This window comes from Vipera ursinii (assembly GCF_947247035.1).
Source record: "Vipera ursinii genome assembly, chromosome: 1".
NCBI classification, from domain to species: Eukaryota; Metazoa; Chordata; class Lepidosauria; order Squamata; family Viperidae; genus Vipera; species Vipera ursinii.
The window spans coordinates 337790618-337813311 of NC_139512.1; the positions used below are offsets into that span (position 1 = coordinate 337790618).

Sequence of the window (22694 nt, forward strand, 5' to 3'; positions counted from 1 at the left end):
AGTGAGATCCTGCATTCTACTTCCATGTGTTGAGACATTGCAAACTCATTTAGATAAAAAGATGGCTGCTAATCAAGTTTTTTTTAATTAACATACTGCATGATTAGGATTCACAAGGGCTTAAGTCTCTGCTCAAAGTTAATTTTCTTTTTCAGATCGGATTCCCCCTACTTTATCTAGGCATTCTCGTGAGGACCGACACAATTCTGGATCTCGACAGAGGCCTCATTTATTCCGGCAACGACCAGGGCGTGCCTTGTACCACTTCTCACGAACTGTCCCTCAAATGCCCCCCAGGAACTGCTCTTCAGTGAGCTCTCGTGGCCACCCTTTCTTCCACTCTCCTGAACTCTCCCAGTTGGATTTTGGAACTATGCATTACTTGCCTTATAGGCCAATTGGCTTTGAGCCTTGGTGTGGCCACCAAGCTCCTCTCAGCAGAAGCCTGTTACTTTCACAGCATCACCTGGAGTCACCAGTGTGTGAGCCAGCCCTGGCCTCTCGTAGGCTGTGTCTGCGTCAACACCAGCCATCTTGCCAAGGTCTCAGGGCTCCCCTTGCAGCTCAGATAAACCACGCTGCTCCTTTACATCGAGGAACTCGCCATGGGAGGCATCACCACCATCACAGTAGTGGTTCTGGGGAAAGTTATCTTACAGAACCCAGTGGATACCTTCCTGATGGCCCCGGTAGTGATTCCAGTTCAGGTCCTTGCCATGGCAGTTCCAGTGACTCCATGTTGAATTGCACTGACATCAGTCTTCAGGCTATCCATGGCAGTTGCTCTACTTTTCATAGCTCCCTGAGCAGTGATTATGATCCGTTCACCTTCTGTGGCTCAGAGAAGTTGAGCAGAGAAAACAAACAAGATTCTTCGTCCTCTGGGAGGGATTCACAGCTTCAGTCAGTAGACACAATGGTAACAAGTAGAGCACAACTAGCCAGTAATCATGTCCACTATCATCACCATCACCACAGGCATCACCATTATGGGCAGAAACCTTCCAGCTGTCCAAATGGCAGGCCAAACCAAGAGTCTAATCCACGCAAGATGAAATATTCCAGGACAAAGGTGGGATCACAAAACATCTCAGTACAAAAAAGGACAGAGAAAATGCAAATGCTAGATCTTTCTAGGCAAGGACCTACTGAGCTGTATTTGGCAGATGGGTCTGACATTAGCGTGACAGCCAGTAATCAAGCTGGAGCGATTGGACTGTGGGGTACTCAGAAACACCATGTGCAAATCCATCCAGGTAGAAGGAGATGGAAGTGTCCTCTTGAGACTTCCCCCAAGGACTCCAGCAGAACCCTGGAATGCAGAATAGCTAGCCATCCTGGTGGCTTATCTAGAAACCAGGGTTCTCCAGAAATTCAACCTCTTTTAGTAGGTGGTCCCCCTGCGCATAATTTTGCAGCATTGCCAGAGGTATCAAAATGCCTAACTCCATGTTTTACCGTGGAGCCCCAGGAAAAGAGGGACACGCTGAAACAATTGGATTGTGAACACACATTTCCAGAAGAATGTTCAGACAAGGATGCAACAGGAAGCAACACAAGCTCTTACCTCAATAATCGAGTTCTGCAAAACCTTCAGGGTAAGTCTGAACCTTTAGAGTCTCATATACCTTTATTTTCCAAGATCATATCACCTCTATTTTCCATCTGCAATATGTATTTTGAAAACCATGTAACAATTGTCTTTAAAATGTATGTCAAGAACTCCCCCCCGTAGAATTCTGGGAATAGAATTTAGTTCGTTAGTGAACTTTAATACAATCCTGGCTTGAGAGGGTTGTATTCAATATAATATGAATGGGATGGGAACTTTTTATTTTTTATTTTATTTATTTTAATTCCATTTATATCCCGCCCTTCTCTGAAGACTCAGGGCGGCTTACAAGCTTAGCAGTAGCCTTCATTCTATGTATATGCCTGCTTATTAGGGCTTTCACACACACCCCCCCAAGCGGCATTATTACAAAGTCAGCTTAATTGCCCCCAACAATCTGGGTCCCCATTTTACCTACCTCGGAAGGATGGAAGGCTAAGTCAACCTTGAGCCTGGTGGGACGCGAACCTGCACTAATTGCAGGCAGCTGGTGTTACTTAAGGAGGCACTAGCCCACTGCTCCACCAAGGCTCTTTTGATCAAAGATGCCAATGCCTTCAGCTTGTGGGAACTCAAGCATGACGTACTTTACTCATCCTGCACCTTCTCTCTAGGAATCAGCAGTTAAACCTGCTCTCCAGTGGCAATACTTTTAAGTATTGCAAAATGGAAAGCTTTTTATTAAAGCATTTTTTTGATAAAGGAAGCACATTCTGGTGGATATGGATATAGGAGACTCATCTGCATTGTTTGGGCATTGGACTAAATGATTTACAAAGTAGCTTCCAACTCATTTATGCTATTCCATCTGACATTTTGTCTCTGCTGTGAACCTACCGCTTGTATAAAGTTTATCTTGTATACATTTTTGTATAAAGTAGCTTGCGGTAGAGGTGGTGCTTGACTTACAGCTGGTCTAATTGCCATTCACAATCACAAGGCCCTCAGAACTTTCAACCATTGTAAAATATTGCATTGCCCCTCCTCCCAGTCACACGACTGCATTTGGGGCATTTGGCAACCTGTTTGCATTCAGGACCTGATGCCAAGTGCCCTGGAATCATGTGATTGCTATTTGCAATCTTCTCTGCCAGTTTCCTCAGAACATCAGTGGGGAAGCTGGAAGGAAAGATTGCAAGGGAGGACGTCGGATTTGAGGTCCGTTCTCCCAGCATGCCAAGGGAATTGCCCTCCTCTCTGTGCACTGGAGAAATGGACTTCAAATTGGTGAAAACGCTAATGAACACCAGTATTCTGAAAAGCTCAGCATGCTGCCATTTGATAGCATTTTAGCGAACACCATTGTCTCCACCCCTACAGAGGGGAAAATGCTAGCAAATGCTAGCATTCTGATCTTTTCAGAATATTGTTTGCTAGCACTTTAGTGAACCCTAAAGGAGGGGGAAATGTTTGTGAATGCCAGCATTCTGAGTCTTCCAGAGCGATATTGGCTAGGGTTTTTTTTTGTCACATTTGATTCCTTCAGTGTGCTGAAAGATTGCCCCACCTGATCAGGCTCTGATTAACAACTCCCACAGACGCTTAAATACTGCAAGTAGGAGAGCTGGGATTGCAGTCCCTAAACAAAACAGTCACATGGCATCTTGCTTAATGACTACCTCACTAATGACGATTCTGGGCCCAATTGTGATCATAAGTGGAGGACTACCTGTTTATTATAAATATATAACAAAGAAGAAAACATATATTGAGTAGGCAATATAAATTTAAATATCAACATTTGGTAGTCTAGCTGTCTGTCAAAACCAATGACAAAAGTGCTGTAATTGGTGGAAGGTTTCGTGGTAATTAGAGTTATTGAGAAACAAGGAGTTTGTTAAATCATTTTAAATACTGGGCATTATTTACTGCTGTCTCAAAAATGGGTGGATAGATTTGAAACTGGATCACTAGGAATGGCCCTAAACCTTGGAAACTGTGACAAACAAACTGTATGGCTATTCAGAATCCTACTTACCTCTGATAATGGTGACAGACAGCTTTACTGTACAATTGGAAAGAAAAGGAATAACCTTAATATTCCCAAGTTTCAAAAAGTTTATGACTTTGAATTGTGCCTGAAAATGGATTGAAATATGGCATAAATGCATTCTCTTCGTTTAATTTTCTATCTACGAAATGAGAACAGTCTTGACATTACTGTAATGCCATGTCTTCAGTGTCCATTTTATCTGTTTTGCAACTTCTTTGTAAGAACAAATCTAATGAAGATGTAATCTCACTTAAAGGTCTTATTTAAGTCTCAGTATCAGTTTAGGTTGCAGTTGATCAACATAAAAAGAGATCCATTTTCTCAATCTAGTTGCTTGGTTGTTTTTTTTAATTACAGGATCTACAGAAGATATCCCCAATGTGTATGAACATTCAGTTTGATGTGAGGTGAATTTCACTCCGTCAGACAGCCTAAGAGAAGAGACCAGAAACTCAGTGAGAATGGGCTTTCTTACAAACTCTTCATGTCTCTTTTGTTGGCAATGCAGTACAGAAATCTTACTAAATTTTCTGTCCAGACAATTCAACCCACAAGTGGTCACCCGCCTGTCAGAACTATAAGCTGCCAATGTCACTTGCATTGTTTTTGGAAGCTGCCATCTTGAAGACTTTTTCATTTGTTGCAATGGAGGATCCTTACTGTTCATATTGTTGTTCCTTAAGGAAAGTGGAGTGTAATCATTTAAAATTCCTAGGGGGAAAAAGAACCACCATAAAGTTCATTTACATTTGCTTTTTAATTGCAAAATAGAACGGCAGGAACAACCGTACACTCACCTCATTCCAAGAGCATATATGTTATGCAGGTTGAAATTAGACAGAGAAATTATTCCATTCCTGCTAATTTTTCTTCTTCTGATGTGTCTGTGAGTCTTGGTTCAAGATGTCGTTTGCAAAATCCAAAATCTCTAACCCATCCTCAGCAAAGGGGGTATTGGAGGTCACTCTGGTTCTGTCTCATAGGAATGTCGTTACAGCTCGATTTGCCAAGATGTCTAGAAGGTGCATATCTCCCTCCCCTTTTGAGTACTGTCTGCTACATCAGATATTAGCATGGGAGAATTCCAGATCTGCTTCCTGTGAATTACAGCTATTGTCTGTACTAACTGAAATGCCTGATCCTTGAGCAGCAAAAAGACCCCATAGCCGTAGTTAATGGTTATTTTATTTCGGACCATTTAGAAAACTGAGTTGAAACATGGTAGATAGGAATATTTCAGGATGTCATAAGCTAACAACCTCTATTAACTACAGAAACCCAGTTCTCTACAAACCTTTCAACCCTAGATTGGTACTGATATGGAGAGGAGAGTGGTTTCAGAGGCTGGATTGGGACCAAGAATCCCTACCTAGCTCCTTAAAATTGTCAAAAAATAAACTACACCCCTCCCCCAAAGGGATGCCCAGATATTTCCTGGTGTCCTTGCCATGATAGGCCCAAGATTTCAGTTTTTCTCAGAGTAGCCCTGATCTAAGATTTAAACCCTGCTCTTTCATCCTCACATCCAGCACCCTGCTACTCTACAACATAGCCCACAATATTATTTCCTCTTCTTCCTCCCTCCTCCTCCTCCTTTGTATCCAATTGTGAATAGGTAACAATTCCAAGCTAAAGACAGTCATGCTGCACTTTACATGTGGAAGAGAAAGAGCTGACGTTTGTGGAATTAGAGTTAATATTTTCAGGCATCTTTTTTTTCATTGCTCTGAGTGAATACAAGGCAAGCTGTTTAGTAACTGGTATGCATAAAACATCCTGAGACATAATTGAATAACAATGCTGTGATAAGTTGCTAATTGGTAAATGTAACCTATAGTCAAACATCAAGCAGTGGGATATTAATATGGTACTGTTGTGAGTGTGGCAAATTAGAGATGTAGCTATGGATATTTTTCTTATTTAAAACACTCTGGCATTTTAGGTAGATCCATGCACTGACTTAAATCTGCCTGGGAATAATCAGCATACTTACCAAACTAATAGTCCTGGATTCTCTGGGGAGAAACTATCAATTGAATTGGCATAAAGAGTGATATAAATCTTTATTTTAGATATACTCAGAATTTCACTGAATATATAAGACCATTAACTCCTGTAGCATTGCAAAGACATTCACTCTTTGGCTAAAAATTTTGAATGGGACATAAAATGAAAGTGATTTATGATTAAAAAGATTCCTTTCTAAAGAACCTGCCAAAAGTTAAACAGAGATTACAGGCTTTTTGAGAGATGAGCAAGGAAATCAAGAGGTGTGTGCTTATTACTGTCACTTTCTTCATAATGCACTGCAACTAACGAACAAGGACCAAACTGGCCAGAGATATATCTTTAAAACTTTATAAGGTTAATGGAAATTCAAAATATAGATTTGGAATTTATTATTTTTATTCATTTCATATTTGATAAAATAATGTAAGGAAAGTGTCGATCAGGCTATATGCAGCTGTGATATTAATGAACCGGCAGTAGAAAGAGGAAGAGCACATTTGGCATGCAAAAAGTAGCAAATTCAAACCATAGTGTTTCCAGGAGGAGCTGGGTAAAGTCCCTGATCTGTAGTGGTTTCCAAGATTTAAATCAGAATTGCTGAGCTGCCTGGGCTTGATAGTACTGGTATGATAGTGTGCCTGAGAATTCTGGTGATTATAATCCTACACCATCTGGAGAATACTAAACTGAGGAAGTATTACAGGTGATATTGATAAGACACAGATCAGTGATCTGGCTGATTTAAAGCTTTTCTTAGTGCAGATTAAAAAAAACCTGAAAATTCACAGAAATTACTGATGGATGATTTGTACATCCTTTGATGACTAGTCATCCAAAAATTGGATGTGAACTTAGAGACTTATTCATGGATAAAGAAGATTCATGGCATGTAGGTGTTAGAAAGCTGTAAATGCAGGAAAACAACAGATGTAATCAAGTTTATGCAAAATAGGAGGTTCAGTCCTAAAATGTATTAAAAAGCACCACAGGTGAGAAAGCATTGTATCATAGGATAAAGACTTACATTGTTTTGGAAGAGATTTACGTTCCCCTTGGGTACAGAATAGGAACAGAGTAACCAGTTCTTTTCATAAAGGGGTGCCCCACGTCACAGGTTGTATATTCTATGAAGCTACCACTACTTTATTGATGAGGTTCAGTGGGATGTTTTCTACTATACCGCACAACAGGAAGAGCACCCTACATTCACAATGATTCCTCTTTCTCAGCCCTCCCCCCCCTCTGCAAAAAAAAAATTCCAGGAAAATTACCCAGAAAAAAAGCCCTGTTCCATTATCTCATTCTCACTGACTTTAAGACATGGCCCCAACACCTCTCTCACACTTCAAAGTTACACATTTGGGGGAAAGTACTAGTCTTTTCAGGTCAAAACACAATTTCTTGCATGCTGGGAGTACCTCAAATGGAGCAATTTAGTGGCAACTATAAGAGACAGTAAAAAAAACTGGAATTAACCTTGCTGTATTTTTAGATTTAAGCACTGGAAAATGTTTCAGGAACAAAAATAGCGCTCATTTAGATGTTCCGAAACCTGTCAGAAAACATCTGAAGACTAGGCACGTTTGGCTGTAGTTCTGTTTCAGTTGGAGTCAAAGCACAAGCCATAGAAAGGATGAAAAAAAACTCACTCTACAGGGAAACAGTGAGTCAGTGAGAACACGTTGAATGGTTCTTTTCCTTTCAGCACCTTTTCCTTCAAACTCCTTCAGCTGCAGTTGTTCTGCTCCTTCCTCCTGGCAACCTCAGACCCTTTGAAATGTGAATAAGGATTTTATTTTTATACTTTTTAATTATTTTTTTTGAATCTACTTTTCAGGCACTTGGGTACTTTTATAAACCAAAAGGGAAAAAATATGTTTATGTATATACATATGCAAAACCAAATATTTATGTCTAAGAGAAAGATTGTTTGAATATGGGGACATGCTCAAATCTATTTATTTTGCTAATATATTTATCCACGTGTAGAGCTGTTCATGTGGCTATTTTTTTTTCTGTATAAAATCATGGGTGCCTGTGTTCAAGAGATGCCTCTTCCTGTTTATTTGTCAGAATTTTTTTTTAAAAAAAATATTTATATGTTGACTTGTAATGTACATGAGAAATAACATTGGAAGGAAATCTGGGTATGGTTTGAATGGGTTTCCTTTAGTACTTCCTAGATTGTACAGGGACAATCCTAGCTTATTCCGGCCTCTTGAAAAGCAACTTTGTGACAATAGGAGACTGCAGCAAAACAGCATAATCCATGAGGCTGCCCCATTCATATCATTGGGGGTATATATGGGGAAAAATTTCCCATACATTGCAGGATATGGTCAAAATCAGTTGATAACCCTGATCTTCTATCTGAACAAGGTTCTCATTTTGTTTCTTCTTTGCAGTGATTATGCACTTGTGATCAACTCTAATTTTGAAAGGTTGGAGACTGGCAGGATCTAATGGGGAAATTTATAGAACCATTGAATATTAAAGCTGTGGTAATCCAGATATTTGCTGAGGGTTGGAATCTAGCAATTAGATCTTAAGAAAGATTTCTTGCTTTCTGTAGTACCTCCAGTGGAGGAAACATGAAATATGTGGCAGATAATAGCAGTAGCACTTACATAACACTTCACAGTGCTTTACAGCCCTCTCTAAGCGGTTTACAGAGTCAGCATATTGCCCCCAACAATCTGGGTCCTCATTTTACCAACCTTGGAAGGATGGAAAGCTAAGTCAATCTTGAGCTGGTGAGGATTGAATCTCTGGCAGTCAGCTGAATTAGCCTGCAATACTGCATTCTAACCACTGCACCACCACTAGCAATGATTATTATACCCTGGATTGATTCTCAAGAGTTTGTGATTGGGAACACTATTTTGCAATGGCTTCTTCCTCAGGGTTCCAGGTGGTGGTGGTGGTAGAAGAGTGGTTGGCTTAGTGGCTGTTGCCTTCAGGTGTGCTGCATTAGTTGGTTCTTTCACTTTGTGAAACAAGTATGTGAGGTTATCCATCAGTTCAGGATCTCTGTGGAGATTCTGTCATCCAGGTCATGGTCATCTCAAAGGTGCTTTTTCAAAAGACAGCTGGACTTTCTTTGTTTTTCCTTGAAGACACTTTGCTTCTTATTCAAGAAGCTTCATTGGATGATCATCTTAGATGAGAAGCGAAATATCTTCAAGGAAAAACAAAGTCCAGTTGCCTTTTGAAAAAACACCTTTGAAACATCAATTCACGATGCAGCAGCATCTGTCTGTTCATAACATCCAGCTTTACATCTCTGTCCTGGGCCAAACTGGCAAGGCTACTGAGGTCTTGTTTTGGTGACTAGAGGCTGAAGGTCTGGATGGGACAGAATCCTATTTGTCCATTATGTATGGCTCCAATGTTGTCTCGTGGTCAGGAAGCACTACCCCTAAAGGCTGACTTCAAAACTTGGGAGTTGCTGCTCCTTCTTCAACAGCAGATGGGAAGTAATGGCCAGGGAGCCTTTACAGTGTTGCACATGATGCATTAGTTGTGGCCCTATGTATGGCGAGAGGGTCTTGCTACAGTTATTCATGCCCCCAGCATCAACTATACTACTGAAATGTACTCTACAAAGGGACTGCTTTGAAAGCCACATTGGTCCAAATTGCATTAGCCTGTGTATGTTCATCAATGGGAGCCCATTACTGTTGTGCTATGAGCTCTGGATTAGCTTCATGGAGGCTTTGGCGTGCTAGTGTTAATCAAAACTCTTATGCAATACCAATCTGGGGCAGTCACCAGGACCAGAGCTTTTGGACTCATGCTGGAACCCATCCTCAGGGAACTTTTCACTACTGGAGTATGTGCTTTGGGTTATTCTATGCTCTTAAAATGGCTTGGCACCAACTTTTCTTCGAAACTGCAATCATCCACTAGAATTGGCCAAACCCATTTGATCTTACCATGAAAAACAACTGATGGTTTGCCACTTTTGGGAGGCAGGGATACTGAAGCACAGAGATGTCTCTTTTCTATATCAGTGCCAGTTCTCTGGAATGACTTGCCTTCTGGAAGACAAGACTTTTCCAGAGCGCATTTGAGGTTTGATATGCTTTTTAAAATTATCTACTTTATTATTTTTGAATTTTATTGGATCATGGATATTTCAATATTTGCATTCCAATGAAACTACCTGTGAGATAGATAAATTCAACATGCACATATAGAAATAACAGATCACCCTGGATAAGTAATATACAGTCACTGTACCATTTTATAAATCCCAGAGATGTTACCCTGAGTGATTGAAAGGAATGCAATGAACAATTGCAAATCACATATCAAAATGAAAAAAATTATAGTGAAGTGTTAATAATATTAAGGATGGGAAAAATGATGGGAAAATGGCATGCAAATGCGGCAAAAGTTAGCGGTGTATGTTGGAAGGAATGAAGGACACAATTTCTAATGTGAAAACTGCTTCTGTAGCCATGGTACAAGAGAAGACATGCTAACTGCTCCACATCCAATACTTGGAAGGGCTGCCACAGGGAAGAGGACATTGATTTATCCTCCGTACCACCTAAAGGTAGGACAAAAAGCAATGGGTAGGAGCTTGTCAGAGGAAGATCCAGTCTGAAAATAAGGACAGTTCTGATAGCACTGGAACAGCTGGTCTCCAGGAGTTATGGGCGCTCCATCCCTGGAGGTTTAAAAGAAAAGACTTGAACAACCATTGTCCAAGATGGTATTCCTGGCTGGCTCAGGAATTCTGGGAGTTGAAGTCCATGAGTCATAAAAGAGCCGAGGTTGCCTATCCCTGGACTAGATTAGAAGACTCTCAAAGTCTCTCATTCCTATCATTCTCACTTTGGGAGAACGGATTCTCATCAGCAGGACGTCTTGTGATTTTTAGGCAGACTTAAACAGGGCAGATCGATATTCAACGTACCTTGATAGCACCAATTGCCATCAAATATTTTTCAGGATCGCATATTTTTAGGAAAAAAAATCGGGTTAGCTAACGCCAAAGTGAATTTCGAACAATTTAAGTGACACACGAAATAGAATTAAAAATATTTAAATGACTTTCTGAAACAATTTATAGTGTACACTTATCAGAGGCAAAAAGAATCACATTATACCAGGGGTCGGCAACCTCGGCTCTTTTATGACTCGTGGACTTCAACTCCCAGAATTCCTGAGCCAATTCTGGGAGTTGAAGTCCACAAGTCATAAAAGAGCCGAGGTTGCCGACCCCTGCATTATACCAAAGGAGAAGTTCGATTTCGGCGGCAAGATCTTTTTCCCTTATCGAAACCTCGCGTGACTACAATCAGTAAAACCATCACTCAGTTTCTAGAGGCGGAGCTTATGAATTAATCGGGCGCTTGCGCACAAAACAGCATCGGATAACGCAACGCGCCATTACTGAATGACACCAGTTCATCTCTCACACACATACATACACAGAGTTGTGCGCATGCGTCCTTCAGGAGTAAAACGAGAGAACTCCCAGAGCGGCACAGAGTACTGTAGTGGAAGCTTTTTGGTGAGGGAAGTGACGTGTGTTTGGCTGTCTGCTTTCTTCCCTTAGGTGTATGCTGCCGGTTGGTGGTGGTCATGGCGTTGGAAACGGTACCTAAGGATCTGCGGCACTTGAGGGCTTGCTTGCTGTGCTCATTGGTCAAGGTGTGCCTTCCGTTTAGCGAAGCGGAAATTCCTTTTTTTCAAAAATTCTAGTCGGAATAGTACTGCGCCCGATATATATTTCTAGGTTTGGGTCGGGGACGTGTAAGTCCTGGGAGACCACGTTGGGGGCTTTTTTTCGCCGACGATGGCTTTCCTAGCGCGGCACCTTGTTTGTGTCTATGGTGTTGTCACTTGAAATATCCGATTGTGAGAAGGAGGCTGTCCCTTGAGTGGCATTGTCGGTGAAAGTCATCCCACCCAATAGAGCAGGGGTTTCTTGTTCCTTTTCTCTCAGTTCCAGCACTTGATTATGTGCCATCAAGTGTTTTTTAACTTCTGGCCACCCCGTGGTAGATTTTCTTCATGACGATCTGTCCCTAACCTGGTCTTTACTCGTCGTGAGTACTTAATTTCGTTGTGAGTTACACAATGACATAATTTCGTTGTGAGTTACACAATGACAATAAAGATATTCTATTCTACTTAAACGGCGCATCCATCACCACTGTAACTGAGTCCATCCACCTTGCTGTGGTCTTCCTCTTCTCTTGCCTTCCATCCTTCCCAGTATTAGAGCCTTTTCGTCTTGCGTCCGAAGTAGCTCCAAGCAATAGCTGGGGCATATTTGGCAGCCTTCCCCCACTTCAGAGCTTGTCTCTCAGATAGGTTGACATACAGCAGTACCCTTCCTCCCCCTTCTCCCATTCAATAAATACTTCCTAAAATTATTTGCTTAGAATTTTAGTTGGCTGGCTGTGAATACTGTTGAATGTGTTTAGCTTTTTAAGTGCTTTACTCTTGTTCCTCTACTACATTGTTTGCAAATAGGGGTAATGGTGTTTTTACTGATGTTCATCATTTTGGATAATATGTAACAAATTGGATTCTAATCTGAAATGATAAGAAAGCACCATGAATTCCAGAGTAACAAGTCGGATTTGTGTTTGGAAATCTTCATAAAGCCTTCCTCTAATAAATGTTCAATAGCAGTTATTTATGTAGAAAGTATAGTTTTCCCTTCTTAAACCGATTTGAACATAGATCTGAATAGATAAAGGTAAAAACTCCCATATGTTGACCTTTCCTTAGCAATAATGTAGAAATGCTTTGCCTTCACTATTTTTAAAAATTTGTAAACTAGTCTATAGCACTGGGGTTTGGTGGTCTCCCAGCCAAGTATTAATCAGTTCAGCTTTTTCCAATTCAGCTAATGTTGATTGAGTGCTCCTACCTACTTGGATGACACATGTAAATCAAATTAATAAACCACATGTTAAAGAGTGGTAGAGATTCTCAGAATACTACTATTCAAACATAATTCGCTTCTGAGGTTTCATAAAAAACTTGTCACACATCACTACCTCCATGTGCTGTTTTTATCCTTATAAGCTGTATTTCCTCTTGTCCATCTCAAATTTCAGTGGACGGCTTAAATCCCAGTATTAAATGTGAAGAAGAAAACAACTTTGATTTCTTTGTATCATGTTTAATTTTAAAAGCCAATTTTAATATGTGCCCCCTGCAATAGTAAATATTTTCCCTTTTAATTTAAAAAGCTTTAAATTTTTGCAATGAGCACAAGCTTTAACTTCAGTTTTTTACTTATTTGCTGTACTAATTGACTAGTCATATTACTTTTAGTCTCTCCCAACAACCATGGTATTCAAAATGAATATGGGAGAAAGTTGTGTACTAATATCTGAGAGGAAAGTTAGGAAATGAATAACAACTGTACTGAAAAAAAATCTCTGGGGCAACTTATTGTATTGTTGATCCATACTTAGTTATAAAATGAAAAGGAAGTTGCAAAGGAAAAGCATGTTGAAGGGTTAAATGCAAAGAAAAGTTGGGAGGTGTGCTTTTATTGTAAATATGATGAATTCTTTTTTTTTGTGGAAAGCAATTTTTGCAACAAATTGCAGCAAAGGTATTTCCCATTATTGAGGTGAGGACTTTAAAAAAGATACATTGGAACCTTAGAGGATGCTCCTAATTTAAATGGGCTTGTCTCTAGTAGCAATACTTCTGATTTTTCTGTTATAACTTTTTTCTTCTTCAACAGACTATTGATCAGTTTGAGTTTGATGGTTGTGACAACTGTGACGCCTATCTCCAGATGAAGGGGAACCGTGAGATGGTTTACGATTGTACTAGTTCTTCTTTCGATGGGTAAGTGTGCCTGTGTCAGCTCCCCACATAATGGTCACAGTTGTTTTCAGATAAGCCTTGAGGGTGAGATACAGGCCTGGAATCCAGCATTTTTTTTTTGCTGTTGCTAGTTATAATTACTGTTTAATAAATTGGTTAGATAGCAGAGCTTTTCCTTTTTAGAAAATATGCCACTGATATTTTTTTTAAAAAAAGTTTGTTTACTGACCTTCTAGCCTAGTGTTATAATAATGTAAAAGATAAGTACTCAGAAAACCAAGTTTCTTCCATCTGCACAATCTGACCCATCCATTTTATAACTATCAGCCCCCTTTAAAAAATGTGAAGGCCATGTCTAATCTTTAGTGTGTAAAATTAAAGAGGGTATTGCTGAATTCTTCAGCAATGGAAAGTTACTATAGGAATGATCTTAGATTATGTGCCAGTAATACAAATTGCTCCTGCCAGTTATCCATCTTGTCTCTGATTATACATGTTGCAAACATAATATCCCTTGAATCTCATTTGTATAATTTTAACTTTGTTGTGACTTAAATACAACAGATAGGAAATGCAGAATTGCTCTTGCCCAAGCTGCATTTTGACTAGATTCTAGAAATCAGATGCAAAATGAAGTACTCTTCTTATAGTTATTATCCCTGAATGAATTTGCAATTGTGCAGAGTCAGCAATGGGACAGATAATCTTTCACATTCAGTGTTTCATATTTTATTATTATAACAAGGAGTCCTCATTTAGCAGTTGCCTTATAGTTAACAGTGGTGATGAAAAAGTAACTTTGCTAACAATCCTCATCCTCCTTATGACCTTTGCGGGTCTGCAGAGCAAAAGAAAGCTGGAGTAAGACTATTGCCAAAGTTGTGGTTTCATTTAGTGACTCCTTCATTTAACAATTAAGTTGCTGGTCCCAATTGTCAGTTGCTGAATGAAGACCTATCAACTTCTTACTTGGAAAAATGAATTCAGAAAATGATACCACTGGCAGTTTGTCAACAAATTTCAGCAGCATGATCTTATGTGAAGGAAAGAAGGTTCAGAACTTCGAAAAAGAGTTGTAGGGTCTGCAGTTTGTAAGTTAGCCACCCTTGGCCTACAGGAAAAGTATGACTGGATTCATGAGAATTAAATAGGGGCGATTATTTACATAGATTTTGAATTAATACAACTATTATGGAGCATGATATTACCCATAAGAAAGCAAATCCTTGATAAGGTTCATACATTTTAGTAAAGCTGTGGAGGTAAAGCTGTGGATCTCTTGAAAAAAAAATTCTCCGTTTAAAAAGTAGAAAGTGACCTTTACCAAAAATCTAGGAAAACTGCTAACTGGAAGAGAATATTGTAGCAAAAACCTTCCCCCCTGAATATAAGAAACAGATGACAAATTGTTTGAAATTTTATTGATCTGTAGCTACAGTGTGTTCTCTTAAGAGAAGGAGACAAAAACTGATACTGATACTCTTAGGAATAAACAACAGTTCATTTATTAAGTTGACCTTGATTATACATAGTAATTTGTATAACTTTCTTTTTTTCTTTGGGAATTGTACAAGACAACAATTTGAAAAAAGAAACTCTGTTTCTAATTCTAGTCTAGTCTGTGCTCCTTATTGCTTGTTGCTTTCCCTTCCTGTTTTTTGTTTTGGGCAATTTCTCTGCTATTGCAATTGCTTCTGGCTCATTGTGTCATATACCCAAAATATGGTTCCTATTATGTCTATTAATATTTACTGATTTGGGAATCCCATAGTACAATTAGGTATGCTATATTACTTTTGTTATTACTAACTTAAATAGCAATAGCAGTTAAACTTATATACTGCTTCACAGTGCTTTACAGCCCTCTCTAAGCGGTTTACAGAGTCAGCCTGCTACATAGATACAGAATCAGGCTCTGCATACAGAGCCTTGGTGGAGCAGTGGGCTAATGCCTCCTTAAGTAACACCAGCTGCCTGCAATTAGTGCAGGTTCGCATCCCACCAGGCTCAAGGTTGACTCAGCCTTCCATCCTTCCGAGGTAGGTAAAATGAGGACCCAGATTGTTGGGGGCAATTAAGCTGACTTTGTAATAATGCCGCTTGGGGTGTGTGTGTGAAAGCCCTAATAAGCAGGCATATACATAGAATGAAGGCTACTGCTAAGCTTGTAAGCCGCCCTGAGTCTTCGGAGAAGGGTGGGATATAAATGGAATAAAAATAAAAATAAAAAATATATTAATTTCATTAAAACCCTCCCGGAAGTACCACTTCAGTTGTTAAGGCATCAGTCTCGGTCTCCTGTTTCTAGCTTGATGCCTTAATAACTGCAGTGGTACTTTGTACTCAGTGTTAATTGATGCCAGGAGGCGTGACAAGTACTAAAACTGATGAGTGTCAAACAAACCACATGACCTATCACGCGACCCTGTGTTTTGGCCAGGAAGGACTTCCTGTCTGTCCCTTTTCCTATGTGAGCAACATTTCCAGCATGGCCAACTTCTTTTCTGCTCTCTACGTCCGCCCCCTCTTCCTTTTGTAATGACCTTGCCAGCATGCCCAACTTCCTGTCTGTTCTCCATGGCCGTCTTCCTTTTCTTATCACAGTACCAAACGAACAGTGACTACCAGGACAACATTTTTTGTATCAAAAAGTGTTGAGTACCAAATACGATGAGATGTGAAGCAGTCGAATACTGCAGTACCACTGTACACCAAACTACCCTTTTACTCATCCACATAGGCCTTTTGGAAGAGCCGTATTTTGTAGCTCTCCAAAAATACAGGAAAGGGGGTGGTCTGGATATCCAGGCATAAAGGAGGGTTTTCAAGTAATTGGTTTTGTCCAAAAACTTTTGTAGCTGCTTCACCAATATCTCCTTACAATCTTTACTGGGAAGAGAAAGTAGGAAACTGGATGAAAGTTGTCAGAGATAGTTGAGGTAGGGAAGGCCTCTCAAAGAAAGAGTATACCCCCAGCTCTTTTAAAGCAAGTATCACTACAAGCTCTCTCAGAGAGCCATTGATTTTCTCAGAGAGCCATGCACTGTCTAACTATCTGAGGACTCCAAGAGGACATGGATCAGACAGGTGGCAGAGTTCAGACTATTACAGAAGACTCAACCATCACTTTTGGCTCCATAAGAGCAAAAGAATCTCAGATTACACCAGAAGACATTATTTTGCTTACTACAGTGGACAGCAGATACAAGAGATGTTGTTTGCCACAAAACCTGGAAATTTGGTTGGCTCATTCATCCTGCATCCCTGGAGGTGTTCAGTCGCACCCATTTTTTTTCTGTAAAGGACTCCCAGATAATTTATAATTTGTCTGCTATACAGGAATTTGCAGACACAATAAGTACAGAGAAAAATGTTATTTCAATAATCTCACTGTAAACTTAGTTGGAACTCTTACCAATACTCAATTGTGTCTACTTTGTTTGGGAATTTTTTAGTTACTTCCTTCCCATAGCTCCTCAGTTAACCAAACAGTAGCGTGGGACGCAGTTACTTCCTTCCCATAGCTCCTCAGTTAACCAAACAGTAGCCTGGGACGCGGTGGCTCAGTTGGTTAAGATGCTGAGCTTGTTGATCAGAAGGTCGGCAGTTTGGCAGGTCGAATCCCGAGTGCCGCGTAACAGAGTGAGCGCCTGTTACTCATCCCAGCTTCTGCCAACCTAGCAGTTCGAAAGCATGTAAAAAAAATGCAAGTAGAAAAATAGGGACCACTCCGGTGGGAAGGTTACAGCGTTCCGTGCGCCTTTGGTGTCTAGTCATGCCGGCCACATGACCACGGAGACGTCCTCGGACAAGCGCTGGCTCTTCGGCTTTGAAACGGAGATGAGCACCGGCCCCTAGAGTTGGAAACGACTAGCACACATGTGCGGGGGAACCTTTACCTTTACCTTTAGCCTGGGATTGGCAGTTGGTCAGAAGTCCTCATCCAGCATCCAGGATCTTCTGCTTACTGTTTTTCCTTATTTCCAGTCTTTTGTCACCTCCATTCATCCTTCCAGTCCTCCATTCTAGTTCTTATAGTGCCTCAAATTCCATCTTTTGTTGTCCATCCTCCATTTTTATTTTATAAATTTTGAACTAACAATATTTCCCAGAGAGGCTGAAATCTTATTGCTGCTGTTTCGGCTAAGCAAATCTCAATTTTTCTAAGCCTGCCTCAGGTTCTATTTAGCTGTCATTCGCATCTTTTATATATAGTTCCTTCTTCTTCTCCTTTTCTTTTTTTCTCCTCCTCCTCCTCCTCCTCCTCTTCCGTCTCTTTCTCTTTTCCTTTCACTTGGTGTTTCTTTTGTTATATCTTTCTGTTCTTGTGCACTTAATGGCTCTTCCTTCTACTGATTCATTTCTTCTTGATTTCAACACCACTTCAGTTAGAGCTTCATGAAGAAGATATTCAAGCTAATTCTGCGGTAGGTTTGTCATCACTAGAGACAAATAATGCAAGGGATCCCTGAAACAGGGTGTCCCCAAAATACAGAAATTCAGTTTTCTCTGGGTTTTCTTTTTACTTTTTTTTCAGTTTTCTGACTTTACTTGTCTTCTTGCAGCATTATTGCAATGATGAGTCCCGAGGACAGTTGGGTCTCCAAGTGGCAATGGATCAGTAAGTTTTCGTCCACCTTATATTTAATTATACAATTAAATTGTGTTTTGGTCTGCTTTCAAGTTTGAGAAAGATTGATGAATAAATTAAGGACAAGTAGTGGATTACTGGAAGGGAAACTTTTTGTCTACAGGAACATGTAGGTCATGTTATTGATGCTTTTCAGTATTATAGAAACTTTCTGCAAGAGGGATTCCTCCCATTCTGATAGCAGAGATGTAAACTTCAGGAACTGAAATTTGCTAGCAATTTTGTGTTACAAGAATTTCTTCACAATAACATAACCGTTTAACAAAACATCATTATGACTCAGGAGTGAAGCATCAGCCCATGGAATATGTTTCACCTGTGAGAAAAAATTTTCAAAACCCAGGGAGATTCATAGTTACCATTTTGGAGGACACTACGAGTATTAGTCAAATTGATTTCTTTGAACTTGACACTGTCAACTCAAAGCATGGCATTTAAAAGCATTAATTGAACATTTGAAACATAAATGTTCATTGGCAAATACAGTGATGACATTATTTGGAAAAATGACGGTAGATACACTATTTGCATTTGTATTTGTTCTGCAGAACTCAGGATGATTCAGATACTAGCTGTAATTGGTCCTAATCATTTTCAGTCTCTTGGAATTGTATTTACACTTGAAACAATCCTAAAATATTTTTAAACTAAATCTGGGTTTTAGCACCCTTGTTCAATTTTGAACTTTTTTATGGCTTTATTTAACATTTCACTTTGTACAAGGGAATGTAATTAAATGACATGCTCACAAAACAAGAATAAATATTGCTTAATACTTGAAGAAAAATATAATTCTGATAATAGCTAAGTGGGAACTTACACTTGGAACATATACAGCAGTGGCAAAATTAACAGTATATATACACAACAGAAGTTGAGCATAAATGGTTTCCACACATACATCATGCAACATGGCAAATATAAGCATTTCTAGTCTTGACTTTTAAGAATATCAAATGTTTACAAATATGGTAAATTAGCAGATGCATAAAAAGGGGTAAGTTAGAAATTGAATAGTCTCTTTTGGAACGTTTTGGTATTTCAATTGTTTTCAAGCTTGCTTTGCCTTTTTCCTTTATCAACATGCACAAAAAACATTAAGTAACAATAGAGTGATAACTTTAATGCTAATTAAACAGCTTAAGACCAAAATTTGTAGTGTTTTACCGGTCAGCAAATACTTTGAACATTTTGAAGCAGTTTTTAAATGTTATAATTAATTATGGATGTAATAGGCAAATAGTTTTATGATTATTATTGATATTTCAGTTTGTAATCAGTATTGGTATATTATTTCTTTTTTAATCCTCAGTTGTCTACATTTGTGTAAACATTAGAGTGTTAATTATCTTCAATCAGTACAGTGCTACACAAGTATCAAAACTATACAGTGCGTTTAAAACTATATTTTAAACAAACTTTCAGACAACTGATTAAAATAACTTAGACTGAGGTAGAAAGTGAGTGCGTGACATGAATACCCTTCCTGAAAGTTATATTATTTAAATCATATTATTAAGTAGAAGACCCTGAGTTCAAGTCCTGTTTAGCCATGGAAGTTAGCTGGGTGACTGGGCTAGTCATAATCCAACCCATCTCACAGGGTTGTTGTGAGGAAAGTAGAAGAAGGAAGGTGTGTTGGATACATTCGCTGCCTTGAATTATTTGTAAAAATAATAAAAGAGGGATACAAACAAATAAAAATATTATTTCACACTGCAATTCTCAGCAGTCATAATTCATATTTGTTCCTGTTTTCTTAGGTAATTTCAAGCCAGGCGTGTATGCTGTGTCAGTGACTGGCCGTCTGCCCCAAGGTAATTGACAGCAGCCTTTACTGGCGTCCCAGATGGGGAGAGGGGAACTGGACCGCGTAAGCAGCGGGCCGGCACATGCATGTGGGTGCGTGCCAGCCTGCCACTCACACAAGTTCAGCTGTGTGTGGATGCGTGCCAGCCCAATGCTTGTGGAAGTCAAACTGCACAAGCGTGTGCACTGGCCTGCTATTTGTGCAGCCCAAGGGTTGGGGACCCCTGCTCTACAGAATTCCCTTCTGGAGGACTAGGATTTGGAGATCTTTTCTCATTTCTAAAAATCCAACAATTGCATTAGAAATTTGTGCCTGTTTACTGTTGAGCAAGGGCACTGCAACGGCCGTAGCTTTACAGACCAATCATGGGTCTTCTTGTTTAGCACCGTTGTAACTTTGAATGGTCACTGAACAAATGGGTGGTAAGCAAGGATCACCTGTACTTCATCTGAGTCCATTAAATTAATAGATTTTTTGTTGTTGTTGCAGGCATCGTACGGGAGTTGAAGAGCCGTGGAGTGGTCTACAGATCTCGGGATACAGCCATAAAGACCTAAGAATATCTGGTTCCTCAAATATTGTGTCTTTCCAGCTTCCTTTTCCCATATGGACTATTCTAAAGATATGGAGTATGATCTCTACATGGGTCAGGTTTTTATTAAGGACTCAGGGGCTGCCTACTAGCGGCTTCATTTTTCTGCCTTTGAGCTAGATATGAAGGGTTGTTTCCGGAAAGACTTAAGGAAGAGGTGCCTCTAATCTCCAAAGTGTTTCTGATTTCTATTAGCTGTTTTTAATAAATTTGGTTATAGCATCAGAAATCTGCACTCTGGCTTTTGCTGTTAAAAGTTTTTTGCCTTCCTGTAGTAGATGAGGTGTTCTAGCCTGCCTGGGCTCAATTTCTAGGATTTTCTCTGAGAGGAGTACTACATATTCCATAAAAGACAGAGATAAGATTTTTTCTTACTTTTCATAGAATATGTAGTAGTACTTTTGATTCAAGACTTCCATATTAGTTCTGATGGGGATAATTTGTCCATATGCTCCTTCTGGTTAGGGTTCCATTTATATATCTCCCCTCATATCCCTAGCAGTCCACTATGGACCATCCGGTTGCTCTGAGCAACAGGACCTCAGCAGGTTCAACGGGGGGACCAGCAGACTGGCAGAGATTGCAGGTTGTCTGCTGCCATTTGTGTGGCATGATGATAATCACAGGAGATGTTATGGGGAAAATAGGAGGAAGAAGTATTAGGTATGTACCCTGCCTTGAGCTACTTATAAAGTAATAAAGGTGGGATAAAAACCTAGTAAATAAATAAATAAATAATACAAGAAGGTAATATTTTCCGTGATGGGCCTTACATGGCTGAGGGGTATGGGTTACAGGTTGCTTGCCTATATCTTAAAACATGGGTCTAAATTAAACATCTTATTAGTGCTGCACGCAGTCTCTGAAAGCTTTAAGTATGACTCCAGAATCACAAGTTGCTATTGAATTGTAATTTCTGGTGTGAAAGAAGGAAAGAAATATATTGGAAACAATAATATTCCTTGCAATGTAATTTGCATTACATGAAATTAAAACTATTTTCTGCCCTCCATTTCGGTGTTTTTATCTTGTTTGTTCTTTGAAGTTTGCTCACTGGCACATTATTCAACAGCCAGATGTTTTTTTTTTAATGTATAGTGATAACTTTCCACAGTATATGCCTGGCATATACTAATGAATTTTTTTTTAAAAAAATGGCTTTTTTGTTATCGCCCTCCAAATATGTGGAATATCCAACTGAAATGTTATTTAATATTAGATCAGAATCGGACTGATCACTGGAAACAATTATGAAGCAGAAGTTTAGCTACCTTGAATAGGAAGGCACAAATCACTGAAGAAGACTCCAGCGCTTTGAAAAATTGAAGACAGGAGACAAGATGCCTAATATCATCACTGGTGGAGACAAACCAGTCCAAGCTTAAAGCTTCAGGGAAGCAGCTATTGACAATCTGGAAAAATCCTGTTCATTGTGTCATGAAGTCACTGAACAATAGCAAGAGGATATGAGTGATAAGCCTCAAAGCCTCAAGTCTTTCTCTTCTACATTTATACATTCACACCCACCATCCTAATTCTTTTGGGAATGAGCAACATTATAAAACACAGAGTAAGAACAGTAACCCCCAAACTTGAAGGTCTGAGATAAGTTTGGTCTGGTGATTAAGGCACCAGGCTAGAAAGTGGAAGACTTGAGTTCAAGTCCTGCTTTAGCCCTGAAAGCCATCTGGGTGGCCTCGGGCCAGTCTCCAAGTCCAACCCACCTCACAAGGTTGTTGTGAAGAAAGTAGGAGGAAGACATGTTGGATATGTTTGTCGCCTTGAGATATTTGTAAAAAATAATAAAAGATGGGATACAAATCAAATGAAAAACATTTACTCTACCTCTATTTTTTATCTGCACTCTCGCCTTCATCATTTTCATGCATTGCTTTTTCCTCTGTAACCAACTTTTTTGATGATCCATCCACTTCTTCCATCTTCTCTGCTTTCATTTTTCTTACAGTTCTCATTATATGATCAAACCATCTTAACATACAGAAGCCCTTGTTTGTTAGTCTCTTTTGGTTTCAATCCATACTTATTTGTTTCTATCCTGCCTTTATTATTTTTAGAAATAAGGTGGCAAGTATTCAAACACCCTGCCTTCCTTTAGTGCTCATATTAAAGCGTGGCATATGAAGGCATTGCCAGATGATAGGCCCTTCCTCTGTATTTCAAATATGGAAATATAATAAATGTTTATGGACAATG

At 39.5% G+C, this 22694-nt stretch overlaps 2 protein-coding genes across 2 annotated transcripts in view; both read left to right on the plus strand.

The window, feature by feature from the left end:
- RNF43 (ring finger protein 43) overlaps nt 1–7761 on the plus strand; it is a 56831-nt gene extending 49070 nt beyond the window's left edge. Inside the window, exons 8-9 of the mRNA XM_083350092.1 lie at nt 156–1598; nt 3963–7761. Coding sequence (XP_083206218.1) covers nt 156–1598; nt 3963–4006 — 1487 coding nt within the window. The 3' untranslated portion in view covers nt 4007–7761. The remainder of the gene's footprint in view (nt 1–155; nt 1599–3962) is intronic.
- A 3361-nt stretch (nt 7762–11122) lies between these two features.
- Nucleotides 11123–21492, plus strand: SUPT4H1 (SPT4 homolog, DSIF elongation factor subunit). The gene is made up of 5 exons (XM_083348347.1): nt 11123–11279; nt 13342–13448; nt 17993–18048; nt 19842–19895; nt 20378–21492. Exons 1-5 carry the CDS (start codon nt 11211–11213, stop codon nt 20443–20445), a joined length of 354 nt encoding a protein of 117 aa, XP_083204473.1. The 5' UTR covers nt 11123–11210; the 3' UTR covers nt 20446–21492.
- Nucleotides 21493–22694: the final 1202 nt, after the last annotated feature.

Bases quoted from the DNA above. Each gene is read 5' to 3' on its own strand.
- SUPT4H1 (XM_083348347.1), top strand. From the start codon at position 11,211: ATGGCGTTGGAAACGGTACCTAAGGATCTGCGGCACTTGAGGGCTTGC. The intron at 11,280-13,341 runs GTGTGCCTTCCG...CTTCTTCAACAG, and splicing joins TGCTGTGCTCATTGGTCAAG to ACTATTGATCAGTTTGAGTT. The intron at 13,449-17,992 runs GTAAGTGTGCCT...GTCTTCTTGCAG, and splicing joins ACTAGTTCTTCTTTCGATGG to CATTATTGCAATGATGAGTC.